The sequence below is a fragment of the Polyodon spathula genome, chromosome 22 (genome assembly GCF_017654505.1).
Source record: "Polyodon spathula isolate WHYD16114869_AA chromosome 22, ASM1765450v1, whole genome shotgun sequence".
Lineage (NCBI taxonomy): Eukaryota > Metazoa > Chordata > Actinopteri > Acipenseriformes > Polyodontidae > Polyodon > Polyodon spathula.
This window is the reverse complement of record NC_054555.1, coordinates 16,337,865-16,360,735: the sequence shown is the minus strand read 5'-3', so window position 1 is coordinate 16,360,735 and position 22,871 is coordinate 16,337,865. Positions and strand designations below refer to the sequence as shown.

The 22,871-nt window shown below is 44.7% G+C and overlaps 1 protein-coding gene across 1 annotated transcript in view; it reads right to left on the bottom strand.

Moving 5' to 3' along the window:
• Positions 1–3,722: 3,722 nt before the first annotated feature.
• Positions 3,723–22,871, bottom strand: part of LOC121297416 (cysteine-rich and transmembrane domain-containing protein 1-like) — a 74,913-nt gene continuing 55,764 nt past the window's right edge. Inside the window, exon 3 of the mRNA XM_041223734.1 lies at positions 3,723–3,925. Within this exon, the coding sequence (XP_041079668.1) occupies positions 3,819–3,925 (107 nt within the window). The 3' untranslated portion in view covers positions 3,723–3,818. The remainder of the gene's footprint in view (positions 3,926–22,871) is intronic.

The window sequence follows — 22,871 nt, the reverse complement described above, 5'->3', positions numbered from 1 at the left end:
TAACTTCAGGCGATTGTAGTTCGGTTTAGGAGTACCTATAATCCTTAAAGATAGCGGCTGAGAATCACGTACAAGAGAATAAAGTCTTGCAGCACTTAAAATGTCCAGACTTATTTATTTATTTTAACCAGAACTGCTCAGAATGCGTCTCATGGTGCTTACATCACTGACACCCACTTCCTTTTTACATACTCTGGATGGAAGGCATTCAGGATACAACACTTGTCAATTCTTATTAGTGTGAGTTTCTGTGTGCCGTAACCTTCGATACCACCGTGTAACAAATATATATATATATTTTTTTTTTGGTTCCTGGGTAGTAAGTGTTATATCCTGATTGCTTATGCCTCAAAAGTATAGAAAATGGCTATTATTTCCCACAAAATTTGCTTTTGTGACCAGGACAGTGATATTTTGAAATGTACCTATTTTCCAGAACATTCCAGATAGATTCAGTGCTGAGTAAACTTGGAGTAACTTCTAGAAATTTCTAGAACTTTCCAGTAATTTAAATAGTAGTATAAATACACGGGCCTTAAGCCCACCAGTTCAGTTTAGTTCCAGCTGCCTAAGTGGATACATATCTGAATTTTTCTGAGATGGCATCAAGAGGCTGCAATGGTGGCATTCCTGATGGGTCTCCAAGGCGGTTTTACCAAGTTTCCCTGCTATCTTTGCCTTTGGGACAGCAGGGACACCAAGGCACACTACCACAGGCAGGACTGGGCACAGTGGACCGAGATCTCTGTGGGGAGGAACAACGTCAAGTGGGAACCACTGGTGGACCCCCGGAAGGTGCTGATGCCACCATTGCACAAATTGGGCCTTATGAAACAATTTGTCAGAGCTCTAGATAAGGAGTCGGCAGCCTTCAATACCTTCAAGACTTCTTCCCTAAGCTGTCTGAGGCAAAAGTCAAAGCCATTGTCTTCGTCGGACCACAGATAAAGAAGATCCTGGAGTGCAATGAATTCCCCAAGAAGCTCACTAGTAAGGAGAAAGCGGCTTAGAACAGCTTGTCGCAGTGGTTCGGGGCTTCCTGGGCAATCACAAGGCCGAAAAACTATATGGAGCTGGCTGAGACTCTGGTGAAGAACTACGGCACAATGGGCTGTAGGATGTCCCTCAAAGTCCATATCCTTGATGCATTCAAGAACATGGGAGCGTACTCGGAGGAGCAAGGCGAGCTCTTCCACCAGGATATACTGGACTTTGAACGCCGATACCAAGGACAGTATACCGAGAACATGATGGGAGACTACATTTGGGGGCTGATTTGTGAAAGTGATTTTCTAAATCTTTTGTAGTCATTTTTATATTACTTTAGTATAAATACATGTTAATTTGGATTCATATGTTGTTTTTTTCTGACTTTAGTGAATGAAAAGACCGTTTTCTCATTGGAAATAGGTACATTTCAAAATATCACTGTCCTGGTCACAAAAGCAAAGTTTGTGGGGAATAATAGCCATTTGCTATACTTTTGAGGCATAAGCAATTAGGAAATAACACTTACTACCCTGGAACAAAAATTGTGTTACATAGTGTACTCAGCCCTGCCAATGGAGCCAAAGCATTCCTTTCTTTACGTCTGTAGTGGATTTTAGACACAGATCTAGAAAGAACTCTCAAACACACAGCACTAAGGCTTTCAGCAACTGCATACTACAGTTCATGTATTGTACAAGTGTGTTTGTGCACTGTTGATTAATAATAATAATAATTCAGCATCAACATGTCATCATTTCCTGAACTCCTATACTGTACAAACAAGTCAAGCCCAGGTTAGTAAACTTGTTGGATATGTTTCAAAACAAAAACACTGTCTGAAAAGACCTGCTGTGCAATATAGCCTGTGCAACAAACCTGACCATTGTGAAGAGGACCTCAATTTGAGCTAAGGAATATATTTCCATTAGGGTGGATCAGAGTGAATCCTGTATTTGACTGATTGAAACACCACCTCCACTGGAGACTTGCAGTCCACAGTAACTGTTAACTTCCTAGCTTGAATATCGTAAGCTGAGGCAATGCCGTTCAAAGAAATTGTCAGTAAGGATTTCATGCTGCATATAGCATAGAGACAGCCCTTGTTAGAGTAGTGAATGATCTGTTGATAAGCTCTCGGACTCTGACTTTCCATCAATTTTAATTGTCCTAGATCGAAGTGCAGCTTTTGATACTGTGGACCACTCCATTTTATTGAATGGTCTTGAAAGTTCAGTGGGATTGTCAGGAGGTGTTCTATCTTGGTTCAGGACTTTCTGATAGGTTTCAGTTTGTCTCTATTTGGAGCTGGGGTTAGCATTGTATGAAGTTGTCTGCAGTGTTCCATTGGGCTCCATTTTAGGTCTTTTGTTACTTTCGTTATATGTGTTTTACCTTTAGGTGACATTATCCAGACATCCGCAGAGTGAACTTCCATTGTTATGCTGATGATACTCCCATCATGCTTGTCTTTAAAGCCAGGACATACTTGTGCTTGGTGTTATTAGCTGATTGCCTTGCAAACAGCAATTGTTGGATGTCTCAGAACTTTTAAAGTTGAATTCAGATAAAACAGAGGTATGCTAGTGGGCTCACAGAACCAACTAAAAAGGAAAATTGGGATTACATGAGCTTCACCCTTGCAGCCTCACATCAAAACAAACTTGAAATTAAGAGTTTGGGGGTCATCTTTGATTCTGATCTCTCATTTGAGACTCATATTAGGGAAATTACTAAAGTATATTTTTACCATTTGAGAAATATAGCTAAACCTAGACCAATTATTTCAATAGCTCATGCTGAGATTAATGCATGCCGCTTATCTAGAATTGATTATTGTAATGCACTTTTTTCTTGTATCCCAAAACATACGGTATCCCGCTTGCAGTTTGTTCACAATACTGCTGCTAGCATTCTGACTAAAACCAGGAAAAGTGAACATTTGCCCATTTTACACTGGCTCCCTGTGCAGTATGGAATAGATTAAGATTTTGCTGTTAACTTAAAAGGCGCTGAATAGATTGCACCTAGTTATTTGCTGGAGTTACTGACCCCGTATATTCCACTCTGAGATCAAAGGATGTGGGGCTGCTGGTTATTCCTAGGGTCAACAAAAGCAACATGGGAGGTAGGGCTTTGAGAAAATGGACTTCTGATGCCGAGAGGCTAATACATGCCTGTGTTATATCTAGAATTGATTATTGTAATGGACTTTTCTCTGGTATCCCAAAATGTGTCTTGCTTACAGCTCATTCATAACACTGCCGATAGTTGTGAAAAAAACATTAAAAAAGGGAAGAATTTTTCAATCATTTATTCATTATGCAATTCTGAGTTGTGGCATAGGCACATAATTAAAAGTTATTTCATTACATTTTTTTGCAGGCTTCAATTCTAGGAATGTAAATATTAAAAAGGCTAGTTTAGTTTAAAATATTTATTCCTTTAAAAAGACTGGCGAAAATAAATTGCACACACATTTGACTAATAATAATAATAATAATAATAATAATAATAATTTGATAATTATATAGCATTTAACAAAAATAAACAACCCCCCCCCCCCCCCCCCCACAAAACCCCCCCCCCCCCCCCACAAATGCTTTGTTGTGGTGTTAGTGATTAGAAACCTAAAGATTTAATTTAAAGAAAGATAGACAAGTGTATCTATAAAAATCAAGGTAGAATAGAACCACGGCCACCACATGTGGAACATTCACGTGCCATGGAGGGCTGGAGGGAGCATTGTCCGCAATACATTGAGTTGAGTGCGAGCAGAGGAGGCTCCTCCAGGGAGGAGGCCCACGTGGTGTGCCGACATCCCGGCTCATCTAGGTGAGCATGTCCCAGAGACAGCAGCAGCACAGCGCAGTCCAGCAGGCAGTGAGGCAGGTGCTATCCCCAGAGTCATCCCGTCTACTCTCTTCTACAACATACACTGCAAAACAAGACACACAGCATGAGGAACCTGCTGGGAGCTCTTCAGCGCTGCAGAGCGTTGACTGTAGATCTGTGTTCATAGTTTAGTTATAAAAATATAGGACTTTATATACAAAAAGGGAAACAAAACTGAACCAGGTAACTACAGACCAGTAAGCCTGACTTCTATTATATGCAAACTTATGGAAACTATAATAAGATCCAAAATGGAAAATTACCTATATGGTAACAGGGTACTGGGAGACAGTCAACATGGTTTTAGGAAAGGGAGATCGTGCCTAACTAACTTGCTTGATTTTTTTGAGGATGCAACATCCATAATGGATAATTGCAAAGCATATGACATGGTTTATTTAGATTTCCAGAAAGCTTTTGACAAAGTCCCGCACAAAAGATTAATTCTCAAACTGAACACAGTAGGGATTCAAGGAAACACATGTACATGGATTAGGGAGTGGTTAACATGTAGAAAACAGAAAGTACTGATTAGAGGAAAAACCTCAGAATGGAGTATGGTAACCAGCGGTGTACCACAGGGATCAGTATTAGGTCCTCTGCTATTCCTAATCTACATTAATGATTTAGATTCTGGTATAGTAAGCAAACTTGTTAAATTTGCAGACAACACAAAAGTAGGAGGAGTGGCAAACACTGTTGCAGCAGCAAAGGTCATTCAAAATGATCTAGACAAGATTCAGAACTGGGCAGACACATGGCAAATGACATTTAAGAGAGAAAAGTGTAAGGTACTGCACGCAGGAAATAAAAATGTACATTATAAATATCATATGGGAGATATTGAAATTGGAGAAGGAATCTATGAAAAAGACCTAGGAGTTTTTGTTGACTCAGAAATGTCTTCATCTAGACAATGTGGGGAAGCTATAAAAAAGGCTAACAAGATGCTCGGATACATTGTGAAAAGTGTTGAATTTAAATCAAGGGAAGTAATGTTAAAACTGTACAATGTACTAGTAAGACCTCATCTTGAATATTGTGTTCAGTTCTGGTCACCTCGCTATAAAAAAGATATTGCTGCTCTAGAAAGAGTGCAAAGAAGAGCGACCAGAATTATTCCGGGCTTAAAAGGCATGTCATATGCAGACAGGCTAAAAGAATTGAATCTGTTCAGTCTTGAACAAAGAAGACTACGTGGCGACCTAATTCAAGCATTCAAAATTCTAAAAGGTATTGACAATGTCGACCCAAGGGACTTTTTCAGCCTGAAAAAAGAAACAAGGACCAGGGGTCACAAATGGAGTTTAGAAAAAGGGGCATTCAGAACAGAAAATAGGAGACACTTTTTTACACAGAGAATTGTGAGGGTCTGGAATCAACTCCCCAGTAATGTTGTTGAAGCTGACACCCTGGGATCCTTCAAGAAGCTGCTTGATGAGATTTTGGGATCAATAAGCTACTAACAACCAAACGAGCAAGATGGGCCGAATGGCCTCCTCTCGTTTGTAAACTTTCTTATGTTCTTATGTTCTTATGTTCTTATATATTACTAGGTGTACAGTGTAGGCCTGCTTATTTCATATCGAAGATCTCTTCAGTCACCTCCATATGCAATGAAAAGCTGAGCACTGAGTTACCCAAAACCTCTGATCCTGTGATGCCCCACACTTCCTTTCGGCACCCCACCCCCGGAGGATCAAAAGTACTGCTGTCACAGATCTTGGCATCCTTTTTTCCTTCACGCCTGCTGCAAATAATGGATGCGGTGACCTTGCAGGTTAATGGTTACATTTCTATTTCAGCAAACCAGGATTATGATAATAACTTAACACTCCCTATTAAGTATGAAATGCAACCATTACTGAATGGGTGAGTATTCACAAGCCATCGCAAAGGCATGCTTGCAGAATGACCACAATGCTAAGCCGAGAGGCTGCCCTGTGCGTTACCATTTGGTACCCCAGTAAAAGTAGCTGGGGTGAAAAACTGAGGGAAAATTTCACCTCTATGCCTGTGTTGTAAGGGTCGACTGGGAAGCCGCCCTTAACACTAGTTCTAAAACTAAGGTTTTGAGGATCCACAACATTCAGCCTGTAGAACCTAGTGAAGGTATGGGGAGTAGGCCACATAACCGCATAGCACATGTCCTTGAGAGATGCACCTTGGCATAAAGCCTACAAAGTTGCAAGGTCCCTGCTGGAATGGGCAGTGAGTTTTTCTGGAGGGGTCAAGTTTGCCAGCTCATAGGTCACCTGCTATCCACTTGGACAGTCGCTGCTTAGACAGGGCTTGGACCATGGGACTTTGCCCATAGCAGAGAAAAGATTGGTCAGACTGCCTCCAAATATTTTTCCTGTCAACATAAATATGCCAGGGCCTGAACTGGGCAGAGCATATGGAGCTCTCCTTATCAGACTCGAAAGCAGGTTGATGGAAAGCCTCCAATTCCATGGACCGACTGACATGGAAAGCCAAGATTGTCTTCAGAAAGGCAGCAGGATTGGTACGTAGTGTGACACTTGTCCTGGTCTCCGATAGAGGGCCTTTAAATGATAAAAAAATTTCAGCTCAGCTGAATGCATGAGTTCAAATGGATGCTTCATGAGTGCATTAAGCACCATGTTTAGCCTCCAGCAAGGGAAAATGTTCTTCACAAAGTCGTCCAGCCCCTTTAAAACATTTCTACTCTTGACATGGCAAGCTGATGCAGCTGCCAGATGGACCTTTAACATGGAGGGGGATTTCCCCTTGACAAAAAGATCCTGCAAAAATTGCAGTGTAACTGCCATGGGACAGGTCACGGGGTCAAAACCCCAGAGGCAAGCACCACGTCTGAAGATGCCCTACTTGTACCTGTACTAGGAACGCATTTTACAGGGTGTCAAAGACCCTAACAGAAAGACCCAGATGGCACATATGCAGCTGTTCAGGGGCCAGACCCAGAGCTGTGGGCTCAATGGATCGGAATGCTACAAGTCCCCTGCATCTGACTGAGCAGTTTGAGGCATTTACTGGGCCAATAAGGGGCTACTAATAGCACAGTGGCCCAGTCTCGCCTGGGAGCATGGTGAACAGAGTGAAGGCATACAAACAGTTGCCTAGGCCAGATAAACTGCATGCAGCTCCAAAATATTTATGTGGAGACCCTGCCGAGGGAAGTTCCTTACGAGCCTACCATTCCACACACCACCTCAGCCGAGGCTGGACGCGTCTGTGGCGATGACGTTCCTTTTGGTGACACTGCCCAATGCTACACCTAGGCATAATAGGCAAGCTGTGATCAATAAGAGAGTGCCTTTAAACAGTGGTGAAACACTTTCACTTAGTTGGCCATGGTACAATGCGGGCCGAAAAACCCTGTGTTGAACTAGGCTTGGAGAGGGCGCAATGCACAGGAGACCCAAAGGAACATAAGAACATAAGAAAGTTTACAAACGAGAGGATACCTAACAGCTGATCATCGCTGTGAGACAGAGCACTCTCCATTGCTTTTTCCATTGCCTGACGTGAAGTTTTTGCTGCAGCAGAAGAAAAATGTGCTTTGCTTTTAAACCAGTGATTTTTTTTTTCTTTACACACAGCCCTATTTCTGCCTGTTTTTCACTGTTTTTCATTTACTACTGGATAGTTTGTACTGCATGCATGTAACATATCAAACGAAAGGCCACAAAATGTCCTTTCATATTATAAGAACATAAGAAAGTTTACAAACGAGAGGAGGCCATTCGGCCCATCTTGCTCGTTTGGTTGTTAGTAGCTTATTGATCCCAAAATCTCATCAAGCAGCTTCTTGAAGGATCCCAGGGTGTCAGCTTCAACAACATTACTGGGGAGTTGATTCCAGACCCTCACAATTCTCTGTGTAAAAAAGTGTCTCCTATTTTCTGTTCTGAATGCCCCTTTTTCTAAACTCCATTTGTGACCCCTGGTCCTTGTTTCTTTTTTCAGGCTGAAAAAGTCCCTTGGGTCGACACTGTCAATACCTTTTAGAATTTTGAATGCTTGAATTAGGTCGCCACGTAGTCTTCTTTGTTCAAGACTGAACAGATTCAATTCTTTTAGCCTGTCTGCATATGACATGCCTTTTAAGCCCGGAATAATTCTGGTCGCTCTTCTTTGCACTCTTTCTAGAGCAGCAATATCTTTTTTATAGCGAGGTGACCAGAACTGCACACAATATTCAAGATGAGGTCTTACAAGTGCATTGTACAGTTTTAACATTACTTCCCTTGATTTAAATTCAACACTTTTCACAATGTATCCGAGCATCTTGTTAGCCTTTTTTATAGCTTCCCCACATTGCCTAGATGAAGACATTTCTGAGTCAACAAAAACTCCTAGGTCTTTTTCATAGATTCCTTCTCCAATTTCAATATCTCCCATATGATATTTATAATGTACATTTTTATTTCCTGCGTGCAGTACCTTACACTTTTCTCTATTAAATGTCATTTGCCATGTGTCTGCCCAGTTCTGAATCTTGTCTAGATCATTTTGAATGACCTTTGCTGCTGCAACAGTGTTTGCCACTCCTCCTATTTTTGTGTCGTCTGCAAATTTAACAAGTTTGCTTACTATACCAGAATCTAAATCATTAATGTAGATTAGGAATAGCAGAGGACCTAATACTGATCCCTGTGGTACACCGCTGGTTACCACACTCCATTCTGAGGTTTTTCCTCTAATCAGTACTTTCTGTTTTCTACATGTTAACCACTCCCTAATCCATGTACATGCGTTTCCTTGAATCCCAACTGCGTTCAGTTTGAGAATTAATCTTTTGTGCGGGACTTTGTCAAAAGCTTTCTGGAAATCTAAATAAACCATGTCATATGCTTTGCAATTATCCATTATGGATGTTGCATCCTCAAAAAAATCAAGCAAGTTAGTTAGGCACGATCTCCCTTTCCTAAAACCATGTTGACTGTCTCCCAGTACCCTGTTACCATAAAGGTAATTTTCCATTTTGGATCTTATTATAGTTTCCATAAGTTTGCATATAATAGAAGTCAGGCTTACTGGTCTGTAGTTACCTGGTTCAGTTTTGTTTCCCTTTTTGTGGATCGGTATTACGTTTGCAATTTTCCAGTCTGTCGGTACCACCCCTGTGTCAAGAGACTGCTGCATGATCTTGGTTAGCGGTTTGTAAATTACTTCTTTCATTTCTTTGAGTACTACTGGGAGGATCTCATCCGGCCCAGGGGATTTGGGAAGGTTCTGGGAAGCTGCTGCCATCAAGTCCAGAAGTCTATGGAATGTCACTACTGTAACGCTCTGTTGAGCTGAAAAAGAACCAGACAGGTGGCTGACCTGGAGTCCAAGCACACTCCTAGATAGGAGGCTGTCTGCGAAGGTGTGAGTTGGCTCTTTGCATGATTCACAGACAGGCCCAACCGATGAAGGTGACTGCAGACGAGCTCCATCTGGGCCACTGCCTGAGCTGCAGACTGGGCACAAATGAGTCCGTCATCCGGTAATTGAGCACACTGATGCCTCTGAGTCTCAAATGGGGCCAGGATAGCTTCAGTGCACTTTAAAAAGACATGGGAGCTAGAAGAGGCCAATAGGCAGGACACAGAACTCTTATGCTGTTCCTTGAAAAGCAAACTGTAGGTACCTCATGTGCCCTAGTTTTACAGGGATGTGGAAATACGTATCCTTATGGTCCAGCATGGTGAACCAGTTGCCTGGACTGATTGTCTGCAACAACTGTTGCATGATTAACTTTTTGAACCTCCGTTGACTCAGATACAGGTTGACCTGTCTGAGGCCACCATCCCGCTTGGGCACCAGGAAGTACCTGGAGTAGAACCCTTCCATCAAGTGGAGAGGGTGTACCATGCAAAACCACCTCTGGCTCTAGTTGTTTGCTGCTGGTTTGAGCACTGGGGATGCTGGGGAAGCAGATGCACCAGCTCGTGGACTTCCATGCCCGGTGAGAGCACTGCAGCATCCCATCCACTGCAGGACCAAAAGTATGCCCCGGTGTATTGGGGGCATCCAACAGCGGTGCTTTATCCCCATCAGGCACATATGCCTGGGAAAGCCAAAGCAGCAAGATTTCTGCCCATAGCCTGCCCATTCAGTTTGAGATATGGAGCAGGTTTTTATTCACCAAACGCAGCTCCTCTAACGGCTGCTGTGGCGAGGGTATATGGGAGAGGGAGCAGGCTCATCCTGGTCTCATCTGTAGGCCAAGGCACTTGCAAAATTGCAGTGGCTCTCTTAAATCAATGGCAGAAGCTCTGCTGACAGGGAGAGATTAACGTGCTGTCGGAATCCACCTCATCAGAGATGAAAGCCAGTTTCGCTTTGCTGACGGACAGCATATTATCCTTCTGCCAGTCCCTTATTGCTCCAAGGGATCGGGGGCAGGCAGAGCAGCGCACTCACACAGCAGCTCAGCAAGCACTGTGCCCTGATGGGAAACAGCAGCCTAGTTTCTCCAGCTGTTCGGAGTCCGCTGATCTCTTGGACTGCTGACTCTCTCTTCCTTGAAGAAGGAGGACGGAAAATAGGCAGGAGGATGATGAGGAAGATGGCTTCCTATGTGGGCTCTTTCCCTGTGCAATTCTCTTGCTCTCCCTTGGTATGGTACCCTCGGTTCAGTATGGATACTGGGTTGGGTCGGTTCGAATTACTGCAAGAAGCAGCATACAGGGATGCCCACCTGTATCGCTTCTGGCAAACCCAAACAGACTGAACGCCCTAACAGCCTTCATAACCTTCTCTCATGGGGACTGCAAGCAGCTGTTATGTTTCTGTGAAAAAAAAAAAAAAAAAAAAAAAAAAAAAACTCACGAGAAAGAAACTCACACAAAACAGTAAAATCACACAACTACAGTTCAAATAATAATAAATTATACATTTTATTTTTAAACTCTAGCTGAATCTAAGCAGCCTGCAAGGAGAGCACAAGTAAGCCAACTCAAGTTGCCTGATCCCTGGAAATCGACGACACGAGCTGCTGGCTTCATGCGGTGCACAAGGCTGCTGCGGGGCGTAACAGGCTGTGTGCAAAAATTATTTATAAAATTAGTAAACTAATACAACACCAAATACATATTGCATTTAATAGTGTAATACACAATAGAGAGTAATATACGCAGATAGAAGTAACAAGTACTTAGGTCTATGGCTCTCCCATCAGATTCAGTCCTCTGAAAGTAAAAATGATGCTGGTATCTGTGCATGCTGCCTGTTATACCCCCAGGGGGCTGCTGTTCATCTCTCTGGAAGACGGTTCAGAATTCACTTAGAATGAGGCTATTTCCCTGAATGAAGTGCAATGAGTTTCTCATCTTTGCTGCCCCCAAGCAATTCAGCTTGACTGGCAGTCTCACATCAGGATTGTGGATTGGACTCGATCCAGTGCCACTGTACTTTACAATCTATTTCACAACAGCCACATTTTAAAAAGGGATCCCAGCAGAGGTTAAAAATGTCCAATAAAAGCAATTTTGCTGGCTTTAATGTGCCCCCCCCCCCCCCCGATCTCCTTACACAGCGCAGATGAAAGTTAAGTTCTTTGGGCTTTCTGTTGGCTTTCAGAGTAACCGGGTAGTAAGAGTGAAATGTTAATAATCCTGCTGCAGTAGGTCTTTAACAATTCACAAGATATAGCCAAACATGAACCTCTGTGCTTACAGTCACTTCCCATACCACACCACAGCAGGGTCAGTAGGTCTTTAACAATTCACAAGATATAGCCAAACATGAACCTCTGTGCTTACAGTCACTTCCCATACCACACCACAGCAGGGTGAGCTGTTCACAAGATAGTCAAACGTGAACCTTCAGGAGGACTGCCCAGTGCTGTATACAGGAGCTTGGAATCCACAGGATTACCCAGTGCTGTATACAGGAGCTTCATGGAATCCACGGGATTGCCCTGGGCTGTATACAGCAGCTTCATGGAATCCACGGGATTGCCCTGGGCTGTATACAGCAGCTTCATGGAATCCACAGGATTGCCCTGGGCTGTATACAGCAGCTTCATGGAATCCACAGGATTGCCCTGGGCTGTACACAGCAGCTTCATGGAATCCTACTTGCACAGATTGTTTAAAGTTTCCCTCACGTTGAATGCCACTCTAACAGCAGCTTTGTTTGAAATGGCTGAACACAATCCTGCACAAGAAAACAGTTCCAAAAACAATCAGAACTGGCTCCACACAGACACTCTTTTATGGTTCGACTTGCCTTGACTTACTCTGAAGTCACAGCGGCCAGGTGTCTAGCAGGGTGGGATACTATCCAATGTTCAGTATGAATTCCTTGTGTGTGAGAAACCACACACAAAGGAAGCCTTTGCTGCTCTTCACTCATAAATTAAAGAGTGTCCAGCCTCTGAAGTCGCTGTATTCCAGGAGGTGACAGGTGGGAGTGTATACAAGGGATGCACCATCACCGAGGAGAGGTAATGGGACACCCTGGTCAGCTACATCTACTAAACAAAGAGGCGTCTGCTGCAATAATGCCAGCTGTACAAGTAATATGAAAGCAGAGAATCAGGAACATGCATCCCCTGCCAGGGCTGTGAATATAAAACCAGAGCCAGTCACATGGAAAAGTTCCATTCACCTTCTATACATATATACACATATACAGACTGGTGCATCTACATAGGAGTCAGGCACCGCTATAACTTGTGCATTGCTAACCTTGTTTCATCCAGAGTTCAAGATGAAGTAAGAATGATACTGTGACATACGTACAGTGCAGGAGTGGCCAGGATATGCCAACTGTAGAAACTAACTCAATGAAAACAGCACAGCACAGCAGCTTTCTCCAAAGGGCAAGGGAAACAACAGGTCTTTATTAACCAAACCAACTACTTTGAGAACAAGCCAGGGAGTGCTTGAACAAACACACATGTGACTACAGGAGGAGACTAAAAACTATCATCCAGTTTAAAAAAAAAAAAAAAAAAATGTATTTTTTTATTTATTCATTAAATTAGGTGATTAAAATATGAACTTATATCAATTAATTTTCTGAAATAGAGGTCTGCTGTATTGTTTATAGAGAAGGAAATGTATTTAATGTTTTTTTGTGAACAATTACAATTAATTTTCTTTTCCTTTACCCACCCCTTGGGGTATTAGCAATGGCAAAGAGTCGTAGATCTTTCCAAAAGAATGAAAAATTGAAAGTGCATGACACAGGGCCGTGGTCCAAGATTAATATATTTTGGATCTCTGTGGACTGCAAAATATTACAGGATACTTGCAACTACCTTGTAATGTTTATTTTAAAAACGAGCAACATCTTTGAAACCAAGAGCTTCCTGCCAACATGCAATATATCTTTCTTAAAAGATAAACTAAGCAGTGTGCTCTTTTTAATTGCCCCCGCGCAAATTTCAGGAATTAATGACAACACTAGCCATGGTCAAAAATAGAGCAGAGGGTTGCTTAACGCAAAATTTTGTGCCCTAGATGCAAAATAAATCCAGTGGATGTGAAAATATTTTGTCTTGTGTTCACTGGATGCACAGAATGAAAAGGGACGTAGACAAGCATATTCATGGTAATCTGTTACACTGCAGCAACGACAACAAAAAAAAAGTTCAATAGCATTGATTAATTGATTAAGGTACACTCCAGTCCTGCAGGTGGCAACAATAAGCCTCATATTTGACTATGATAGCAATATTGAGGCTATTTACTTTTAGGCCATGTCCACACCACATAACCAAATCGAGAACCGTACTGACCACACTGAAGTACTATTTCATGTTTAGTCAAGCGGAATGCGTACACACACTGCCATTAGAATAGTTTGGTTACAGTTCCTAGTAGCGCAATGAACATTGAAAATGAATACGATGGTATTCTACCATGCACTGTATTTTATTTTAAAATAATGTGTAATGCCCCATATTAACAAAGGTCCATATCGGTAAGAAATAAAACGTTAGTTTACCTACCGTAAACCTTGTTCCCTGAAAGAGAAGATGGCAGAGATAGGTGTCACTGAGCTCTTACTATCAAAGCTGCCGATAGGCCCCCCTTCCCTCTATGACCTCCTCAGTTTCGCCTACTGAGGAAATATAATAGTCATGCAGGGAAGGATCTACCTCTTTTCGTGATGAGACCGTGATGACGACTGACGCGACCTCTCGGTTGGTGGCGATCAGGTTTACGGTAGTAAACTAACGTTCCCTTTCCACCAAACATCGTTTATGGGAAAAGGAATACCAGAGCCGTTGCGAGGGAGAAGAACGTCAGCCCCCCAAGGTCAGCGGTGCGAGCGTGCAACCTCAAGGACCCTAGTGTGCCCATTGAAGGCAATGGGGGATCTATCACGTTAAGGTGATAGAACCTTGAAAAAGTATGTGGCATAGCCCAGCTAGCCGCATCGCAAATCGCAGCCATGCAGGCACCTCTGAAGAGGGCCCATGACGTAGCCACATCTCTCGTGGAATGTGTGGCAACTCGCCCAGGCGGGGGTAAGGCAGCACCATCATACTCAGTAGAGACTGTATTCGCAATCCAATGCAACAGTCACTGCTTCGAAAGGGGTTGTCCGTGTCCCATGGCAGACGAAGAGCTGGTCAGAATGACGCAGCACTCTCGTCCTATCCACATAACATCTCAATGCCCGAACCGGGCAGAGGAAATTCAACATCTTATCCTCCTCTGAAGTAAACGGTGGTAGATGAAAGGACTCCAGTTCCACAGACTGATTCACGTGGAAGGCTTTAACCACCTTTGGGAGGAAAGCAGGGTTTGCATGCAGTGCCACTCTCCTACCATCATCCCAAATACGCATTCAGGAGCTATGCACAGACAGCACCTGCAGCTCACTAACCCGCTTTGCGGAGGTGATAGTCAAGAGGAAGGCTGTCTTCAGACAGATGTTTCAACTCAATGGAGTATATAGGCTCAAACAGGGCCTGTGTGAGAGCCTCCAGTAGAACCTCAAGGCTCCATTCAAGCAGAGTAGTCCTGTAGGAGGGTGCAGTCGCCGAGTGCCTCGGAGAAAGCGGGTAGACAAAAAATGCGTGCCCGGGGACACCCAGTCCACGGGAACATGGCAAGCAGAAATCGCTGTATACCTTCAGTGTGGAAGGTGATCTACCAGCCTCCGGCAGATCTTGCAGAAACTGCAAGATGACAGGCATGGGACAAGAGATTGGGTACGACATATAGTATAGTACGGCACCAATCCTAGAAATATTTCCACTTATAGGCGTACAGCGACCTAGTGGAAGGTGCCCTAGCATTCTGCAAGGTACCCACAACCGCTACCGACAGCCCTAAGGCTGACCAGCGGTCCCTTTCAGGGGCCAGACCCATAGCTGGAGCCTGCCGGCTCCGGGTGCTAAAGCGTGCCTCTCGCCTGACTGAGGAGATCCAGGTGAAGCGGGATCTCTCAGGGCGGGCCGCTTAATAGCTGGCACAGGGTCAAGAACCAGATTCTCCTGGGCCACCTGGGGCCTACCAGGAGAACTGACACCTTTTCTAACCGGACCTTTTCGAGAAAGGCCGAGAGTAATGGCAGAGGCTGAGATGCGTAAAGGAGTGCTCTGGGCCATATGTGGGCTAGGGCGTCGACGTCGAGTGGACCGTCTAAGCAGTGGAGTGATTACACAGGAGGCAATGTGTCGAACCCGCTGAGGCAAAGAGATCGATCTGCACCTTCCCGAACTGTTACCAAATGCGCTCCACCACCTGAGGGTGGAGCCGCCACTCCAATGGATGTGGACCCTCACTTGAGAGGAGATCCACTGCCCGATTGTCCATGCCCGGGACACGCGTCGCCCGAAGGGACAGTAGGTTTCTTTGGGCCCAAGTCAAAAGCCTGAAGGCAAGGCGATGCAACCCCGGGGACCGAAGGCCCCCTGGTGGTTGACATACCCACCACCGATGTATTGTCCGTGCGGAACAACAGATGAACAACAGTTGATTCCAGAGGGTCTGGAATCAACTCCCCAGTAATGTTGTTGATGTTGACACCCTGGGATCCTTCAAGAAGCTGCTTGATGAGATTTTGGGATCAATAAGCTACTAACAACCAAACGAGCAAGATGGGCCGAATGGCCTCCTCTCGTTTGTAAACTTTCTTATGTTCCTATGTTCTTATGCTTGTTGCGCATCACGGAAGGAAGCGCTGGAGGGCAAGGAAAACTGCCTGCAGCTCCAGCAGATTGATATGCAGGGACACCCAGCGGCCCGACCAGGACCCGCTGACTCCTCTACCTTCACAGACTGTGCCCCAACCTGAGTTGGAGGCATCCGTCATCACTACCCTGCGGTTGGAAACTACTCCCATTTGGACCAAGAAATAAGAAAACAAGAAATAAGACAAAAAAACAGAAAACTTGAGTGTGCATAAGTATTCACCCCCCCAAAGTCAATACTTTGTAGAGCCACCTTTTGCAGCAATTACAGCTGCAAGTCTCTTGGGGTATGTATCTATAAGCTTGGCACATCTAGCCACTGGGATTTTTGCCCATTCTTCAAGGCAAAACTGCTCCAGCTCCTTTAAATTGGATGGGTTCCGCTGGTGTACAGCAATCTTTAAGTCATACCACATATTCTCAATTGGATTGAGGTCTGGGCTTTGACTAGGCCATTCCAAGACATTTAAATGTTTCCCCTTAAACCACTCGAGTGTTGCTTTAGCAGTATGCTTAGGGTCATTGTCCTGCTGGAAGGTGAACCTCCGTCCCAGTCTCAAATCTGTCGAAGACTGAAACAGGTTTCCCTCAAGAATTTCCCTGTATTTAGCGCCATCCATCATTCCTTCAATTCTGACCAGTTTACCAGTCCCTGCCAATGAAAAACATCCCCACAGCATGATGCTGCCACCACCATGCTTCAATGTGGAGATGGTGTTCTTGGGGTGATGAGAGGTGTTGGGTTTGCGCCAAACATAGCATTTTCCTTGATGGCCAAAAAGGTCAATTTTAGTCTCATCTGACCAGAGTACCTTCTTCCATATGTTTGGGGAGTCTCCCACATGCCTTTTGGCGAACACCAAACATGTTTGCTTATTTTTTTCTTTAAGCAATGGCTTTTTGCTGGCCACTCTTCCGTAAAGCCCAGCTCTGTGGAGTGTACGGCTTAAAGTGGTCCTATGGACAGATACTCCAATCTCCACTGTGGAGCTCAGCTCCTTCAGGGTTATCTTTGGTCTCTTTGTTGCCTCCCTGATTAATGCCCTCCTTGCCTGGTCCATGAGTTTTGGTGGGCGGCCCTCTCTTGCCAGGTTTGTTGTGGTGTCATATTCTTTCCATTTTTTAATAATGGGTTTAATGGTGCTCCGTGGGATGTTCAAAGTTTCGGATATTTTTTTATAGCCCAACCCTGATCTGTACTTCTCCACAACTTTGTCCCTGACCTGTTTGGAGAGCTCCTTGGGCTTCATGGTGCCGCTTGCTTGGTGGTGCCCCTTGCTTAGTGGTGTTGCAGACTCTGGGGCCTTTCAGAACAGGTGTATATATACTGAGATCATGTGACAGATCATGTGACACTTAGATTGCACACAGGTGGACTTTATTTAAAATTATGTGACTTCTGAAGGTAATTGGTTGCACCAGATCTTATTTAGAGGCTTAATAGCAAAGGGGGTGAATACATATGCACGCACCACTTTTCCATTATTTATTTTTTAGAATTTTTTGAAACAAGTTATTTTTTTCATTTCACTTCACCAATTTGGACTATTTTGTGTATGTCCGTTACATGAAATCCAAATAAAAATCCATTTTAATTCCAGGTTGTAAGGCAACAAAATAGGAAAAATGCCAAGGGGGGTGTGGCAGAGCAAAGCTCTGCCCTTTTAAATTGGCAGGGATGGGGTTAACTTCCCCTGCCTGCCTGGGTTTATTATGTTCAGGTGGCTGGGGTTGATTAGTTGATTAGGTTGATTAACGATCAATCAGCGCCCAGCCACCTGATATAAAAGGAGGCCTCTGCTTCTCATTTGGAGAGAGGGAGCTGAGGGAGCTGAGGAAGCCTCCGTCACTCCCAGAGCCAGAGAGGAGTGAGGAGCCGCCGTCGCTCCCAGAGCCAGAGAGGGGTGAGGAGCTTCCGTCGCTCCCAGAGCCAGAGAGGGAGGAGGATCTGCCGTCGTTCCCAGAGCCAGAGAGGGGTGAGGAGCCGCCGCCGCTCTCAGAGCCCGAGAGGGAGGAGCCGCCGCCGCCGCCGCCGCCGCCGCTCTCAGAGCCCGAGAGGGAGGAGCCGCCGCTGCTCTCAGAGCCCGAGAGGGAGGAGCCACCGCCGCCGCTCTCAGAGCCCGAGAGGGAGGAGCCACCGCCGCCGCTCTCAGAGCCCGAGAGGGAGGAGCCACCGCCGCCGCTCTCAGAGCCCGAGAGGGAGGAGCCACCGTCGCCGCTCTCAGAGCCCGAGAGGGAGGGGCCGCCTCCGCCACCAGAGGGAGCCGGGCCGGTCGCCGCCTCCGCCACCAGAGGGAGCCGGGCCGCCGCCTCCGCCACCAGAGGGAGCCGGGCCGCCGCCTCCGCCACCAGAGGGAGCCGGGCCGCCTCCGCCACCAGAGGGAGCCGGGCCGCCGCCTCCGCCACCAGAGGGAGCCGGGCCGGGAGCCGCCCGCCACCAGAGGGAGCCGGGCCGCCGTCGCCGCCTCCGCCACCAGAGGGAGCCGGCCGCCGCCGTCGCCGCCTCCGCCACCAGAGGGAGCCGGGCCGCCGTCGCCATGCTACCTTGGACATTCGGGGCCCCCTCAACCAAAGAAGGCTTGGGGGCTCCGACATCAACCCCGCCCACCACCACCCACCATAACAGCCCACCCAAGGGACATAATTGGACTCTTGGGGGGAGGAGGGTGGGGGGAAGGGGGGAGTTGGCCGATTGCGGCCGGTGTACGTTGTACATGGGGGGAGGTGTGTGGCAGAGCAAAGCTCTGCCCTTTTAAATTGGCAGGGATGGGGTTAACTTACCCTGCCTGCCTGGGTTTATTATGTTCAGGTGGCTGGGGTTGATTAGTTGATTAAGTTGATTAACGATCAATCAGCGCCCAGCCACCTGATATAAAAGGAGGCCTCTGCTTCTCATTTGGAGAGAGGGAGCTGAGGAAGCAGGTTGGTTTTTTTTTGGGTTGTTTAGAAATTTTGAATCCAGTGAAGGCATTGCCCAGCCTGGAAACTGTTATTTTTGTAAGTTTTGCTTTTTATCTTTTTTGTGTTTAAATTGTTTTGTTTTGGCCCTTGTGCCCTTTCATTTTGTGTTTATTTATAGTAAAATAGTTATTTTTTTGAACTGCAGTCTGTCTCTGGGCCTCTATCCACTCGCCAGCCTGCCACAGGGGGTCAATACTTTCACAAGCTACTGTATACACACACACACACACACACAAGCAAGGTTGTGAAGGTAAAACAGCAGTCACCACAGCAGCGTGTGTAACTGCTTTATTTATTTATTTATTTTTAAAAACAGCGTGCGAGTATATGGACTGAAACAAGCCGGCGGAAGCCACTCACCTTGGGGCCAGCAAATTCTCCCGGTAGAAAAATCATGCTTGTATTATTTTTAATTTCTAAACTACAAAGCAGTAAAATAAAACCACACATACGCGCACACAACAGTAAGCTGCGAGGTTAATACAACCACGGCAACGCAGGTGAACTGAAATTGTTAAGCGCACTGAGTGCGGGCTGTGTGCACCGTGTAACCCGAGCTCCGTACGCAGAGTACAGTGCACTATGTGCAGCGTATACTATGAGGCACTGCGTTCCCACACTAGCGTTGTACAAAGTACCGCGTGCACCAAGTACCATGCAGCGCTGAATACCGTGCGCACCGAGCACCATGTGCCATGCAGCACCGGGTACAATGCGCACTAAGTACGGGGCAACAGGTACCGTGCGCACAGAGTGCCATGCAGCATCAGCGCACTGCCTGTTTCTGGTATTGGTGTGTCAATGAGCACCGTGAGCACCGCGAACACCGTGGTACCGAAGTAGCACGGGCCGAGCACGCACCGCGGTATTTAGAAAACACAGGGGTCAGCTATGCAGCCCGAAGGCGGCTGGTGGACGAACTTAAAATCAGGGACAAGGCAGGCCTAGCCCCGGTGGAGTAACAGCATTCTCCTAAAAAACAGCATTCTTTTAAAAATAATGCACCGGCCGTCCACTCACAGACGACAGACGAAGACAAGCAGCCTGCCACGCGTAGCGAGCAGGTGCTGAACACAGTGTAAGAAATGAGAAAAAAGGCTACGATTTAGGAGCTACTGATTCCGTGAAAAGCGTCAAGCCAGCTTTCAGCACCAAGTGCAACGAACTAGCAGCAACTCAACACAGCACTTAAGTAATAAAACTGGCTCATTGCAACACAGACGGTCTTACCGTACGAACTGGAGAAGCAAAAAGAGATAGACCCTTCCATGCGTGACAGTTATATTCCCTTGGTAGGCGGGACCTATCAGCATCTTTGATAGCAAAAGCTCAGTGACACCTACCAATAGGCAGACATATATCCCATAAACGATATTTGGTGGCCATCTTCGAATTGAAAGGGAACAAGTATTTAGGAAAAAGTAAATGTGAACACACACAGAGTAGGGCTTGCAGTTTTCGGGTTTTTTTTATTTAATCAGGTGACAAATTTAGCTGATTGTTTCATAATTTAAACTTTAAAAAAGCTGTTAATTAAAAACAGTCTTTGCTTTTACCTTTATATCTTGCCTGAACCTAATTCTGGTCTCAAACAGCTGACAAATTACATGAATTGTTCACTCTCGATCCTACTTTCCCATTTCATTTTTGTAGTCACCTAATTTAACTTTGTGCTTTTGTTATATTTCGCAGTAGTTCAACAAGGATGCCCGTACAGATTTTTTTAAGCATAAAAATTAATACCCCAGTGCAGAGTGTACATCGGGGAATTCTCATGAAGATTGCTCATCTGCATCTCAGCCATCTACTTCTGACTACGAGTACTACAGTGACCAAAGCAGTTGCAAGCAGTAGTAATGCACAAAAATGCAAACGAAAAATACATTCTTATAATTCTGAATGGGAGATGAAGTATCCGTGGCTTGTTTATCGAGACGGCAAGATGTACTGTGTGTGAAAGACCTTCTGGGCAAAAAAATAAAATACACACAGATGTACAGTTTTTCCAAGAATCTTCGCTAAGACATGGTGATGCTTTTGCTGAATGCAGAAAAATATTAAAACACACGTAGATGATGGCAAACAGTGCTTAGAATCCTGTCTCGTCATGTGAACGGTCTATATACAATAAAGAAAAAGTGTGTGTGTGTGTGTGTGTGTGTGTCTCTATATATATATAAATGAATATATATATTGCAAGATATATAATATATATTTGCTGAGATATATCTATATTATTAGTATATAGAAAACAAATTAACACACATTATGTTGTAGTATATGCACACAAAAATGCAAACGAAAACATAACATTCTTTGAATGGAGAATGTGATATAGTATATATATACGGCAAGATATTATATATCTCAATACAAAATATAATACCCGTACAATGTACTTTCGTCCAAGAATCTTCGCTAGACATGGTGAGGCTTTTTGCTGAATGCAGAAAATATTTATATGATGGCAAACAGTCGTTTTTTTCCTCAGCCCAAAAAGTGGTCTCGTCATGTTGATCGACAGTCTCTATATACATCTAAAGAAAAAGTGTGTATGTTGGATCGTGACACACTAACCCCCTGTGTATGCGCCTGCCTGCATTAACCTAGATTGCTACTGTGTGTGTGTGTGTGTGTATATGAGACACAAACACGACAGATATTTTTTTTAAACTACTACATTCCATAGAGTTTAAACATTCATAATAAATGTACCAAAATGCACATCCCTACAGTTTCTTAGCTTTTGTGTTAAAATGTATATTTGAAGTATGGGATTCAAAATTTTGGGCATGTACGTTTCAGGAACGCATATAAGAAAATCTAGTGTGACCTCTGATAGAGAAAGATCAGGGAGAACAAACAAGTAAAAAAGACATTGCACTCAGAGAGCAAGAAAATATGACAAGGAGAAGGATCCCTGACTCGGCACTTATCATATAGCAATATCCTATAGGACAGCTGCATATAAAATGACAAAAAAACAGCAAAATAAACAGAAATGGGAGCATAGTTACAAAAATTAAAGGTGATAAAAAAAAAGGAGGAGAGAGCCAGAGGGAGCACACTACATATCAAAATGCTCAAGCCACAATTCACTCTCGCTTGCAGATTCCCTATCTAACCCCTAATTCCAAAATCTCAGCCTCTCCTTCCCTACTTCTGCTTCCCCAATACAACTGTCAAAAACATAGTGAATTAAACCAAGAAGGGAGCGTTGTTACAAAAATGTAGAATGATAATGAAAAAAGCTAGAGGGAGCACACTGCACACCAGAAATCTCAGACCCCAGTTAACATATGTACTCCCTCTCACTTTCTGGTTCCCTATCTCCTCCCTACTTCCACCCCCACCCCCCCCCAAACCAATTCTAAAATTGTCAACATGAATAAAAATTACACTGAGGGGACTTGCTGTGAGCCAAACCACCTCGAACAGGAAAACTGAACAGCAAACTGAACAACCGTACACAGCATGCATATAATCTAGTAGCCCATGTATTCAATGTTCAAGTAACTAATCCTCTTCATGGCAGTGACAGCAGAGTAATCCACATAGAAAGCTTTTGCCCCTGTATGAACACCGAAGCGGATTTTCAAGCAGCCTGGAGGAGTCGCTTTTGCCCCTGTATGAACACCAAAGCGGATTTTCAAGCAGCCTGGATGAGTCGTTGTCGATCAGTATAACGAAAGCATTGAAATATAATGGTGCGCTCTATTTAACTCCAGCAAAGGGCGGTCTTCAGGAGGGCTTCAGGGTTGGATACCAATGTGGAATTTTCTGCTGAAGAAAGTGGATGGGGTCATCGCCTTCAGTTAGTTGTTTCATAGAGGAAAGGATATAAAAAATCTGCTGTTTAACAGCATTGAGGATAGTAGCTGTTTTGGTTACGGGTCGC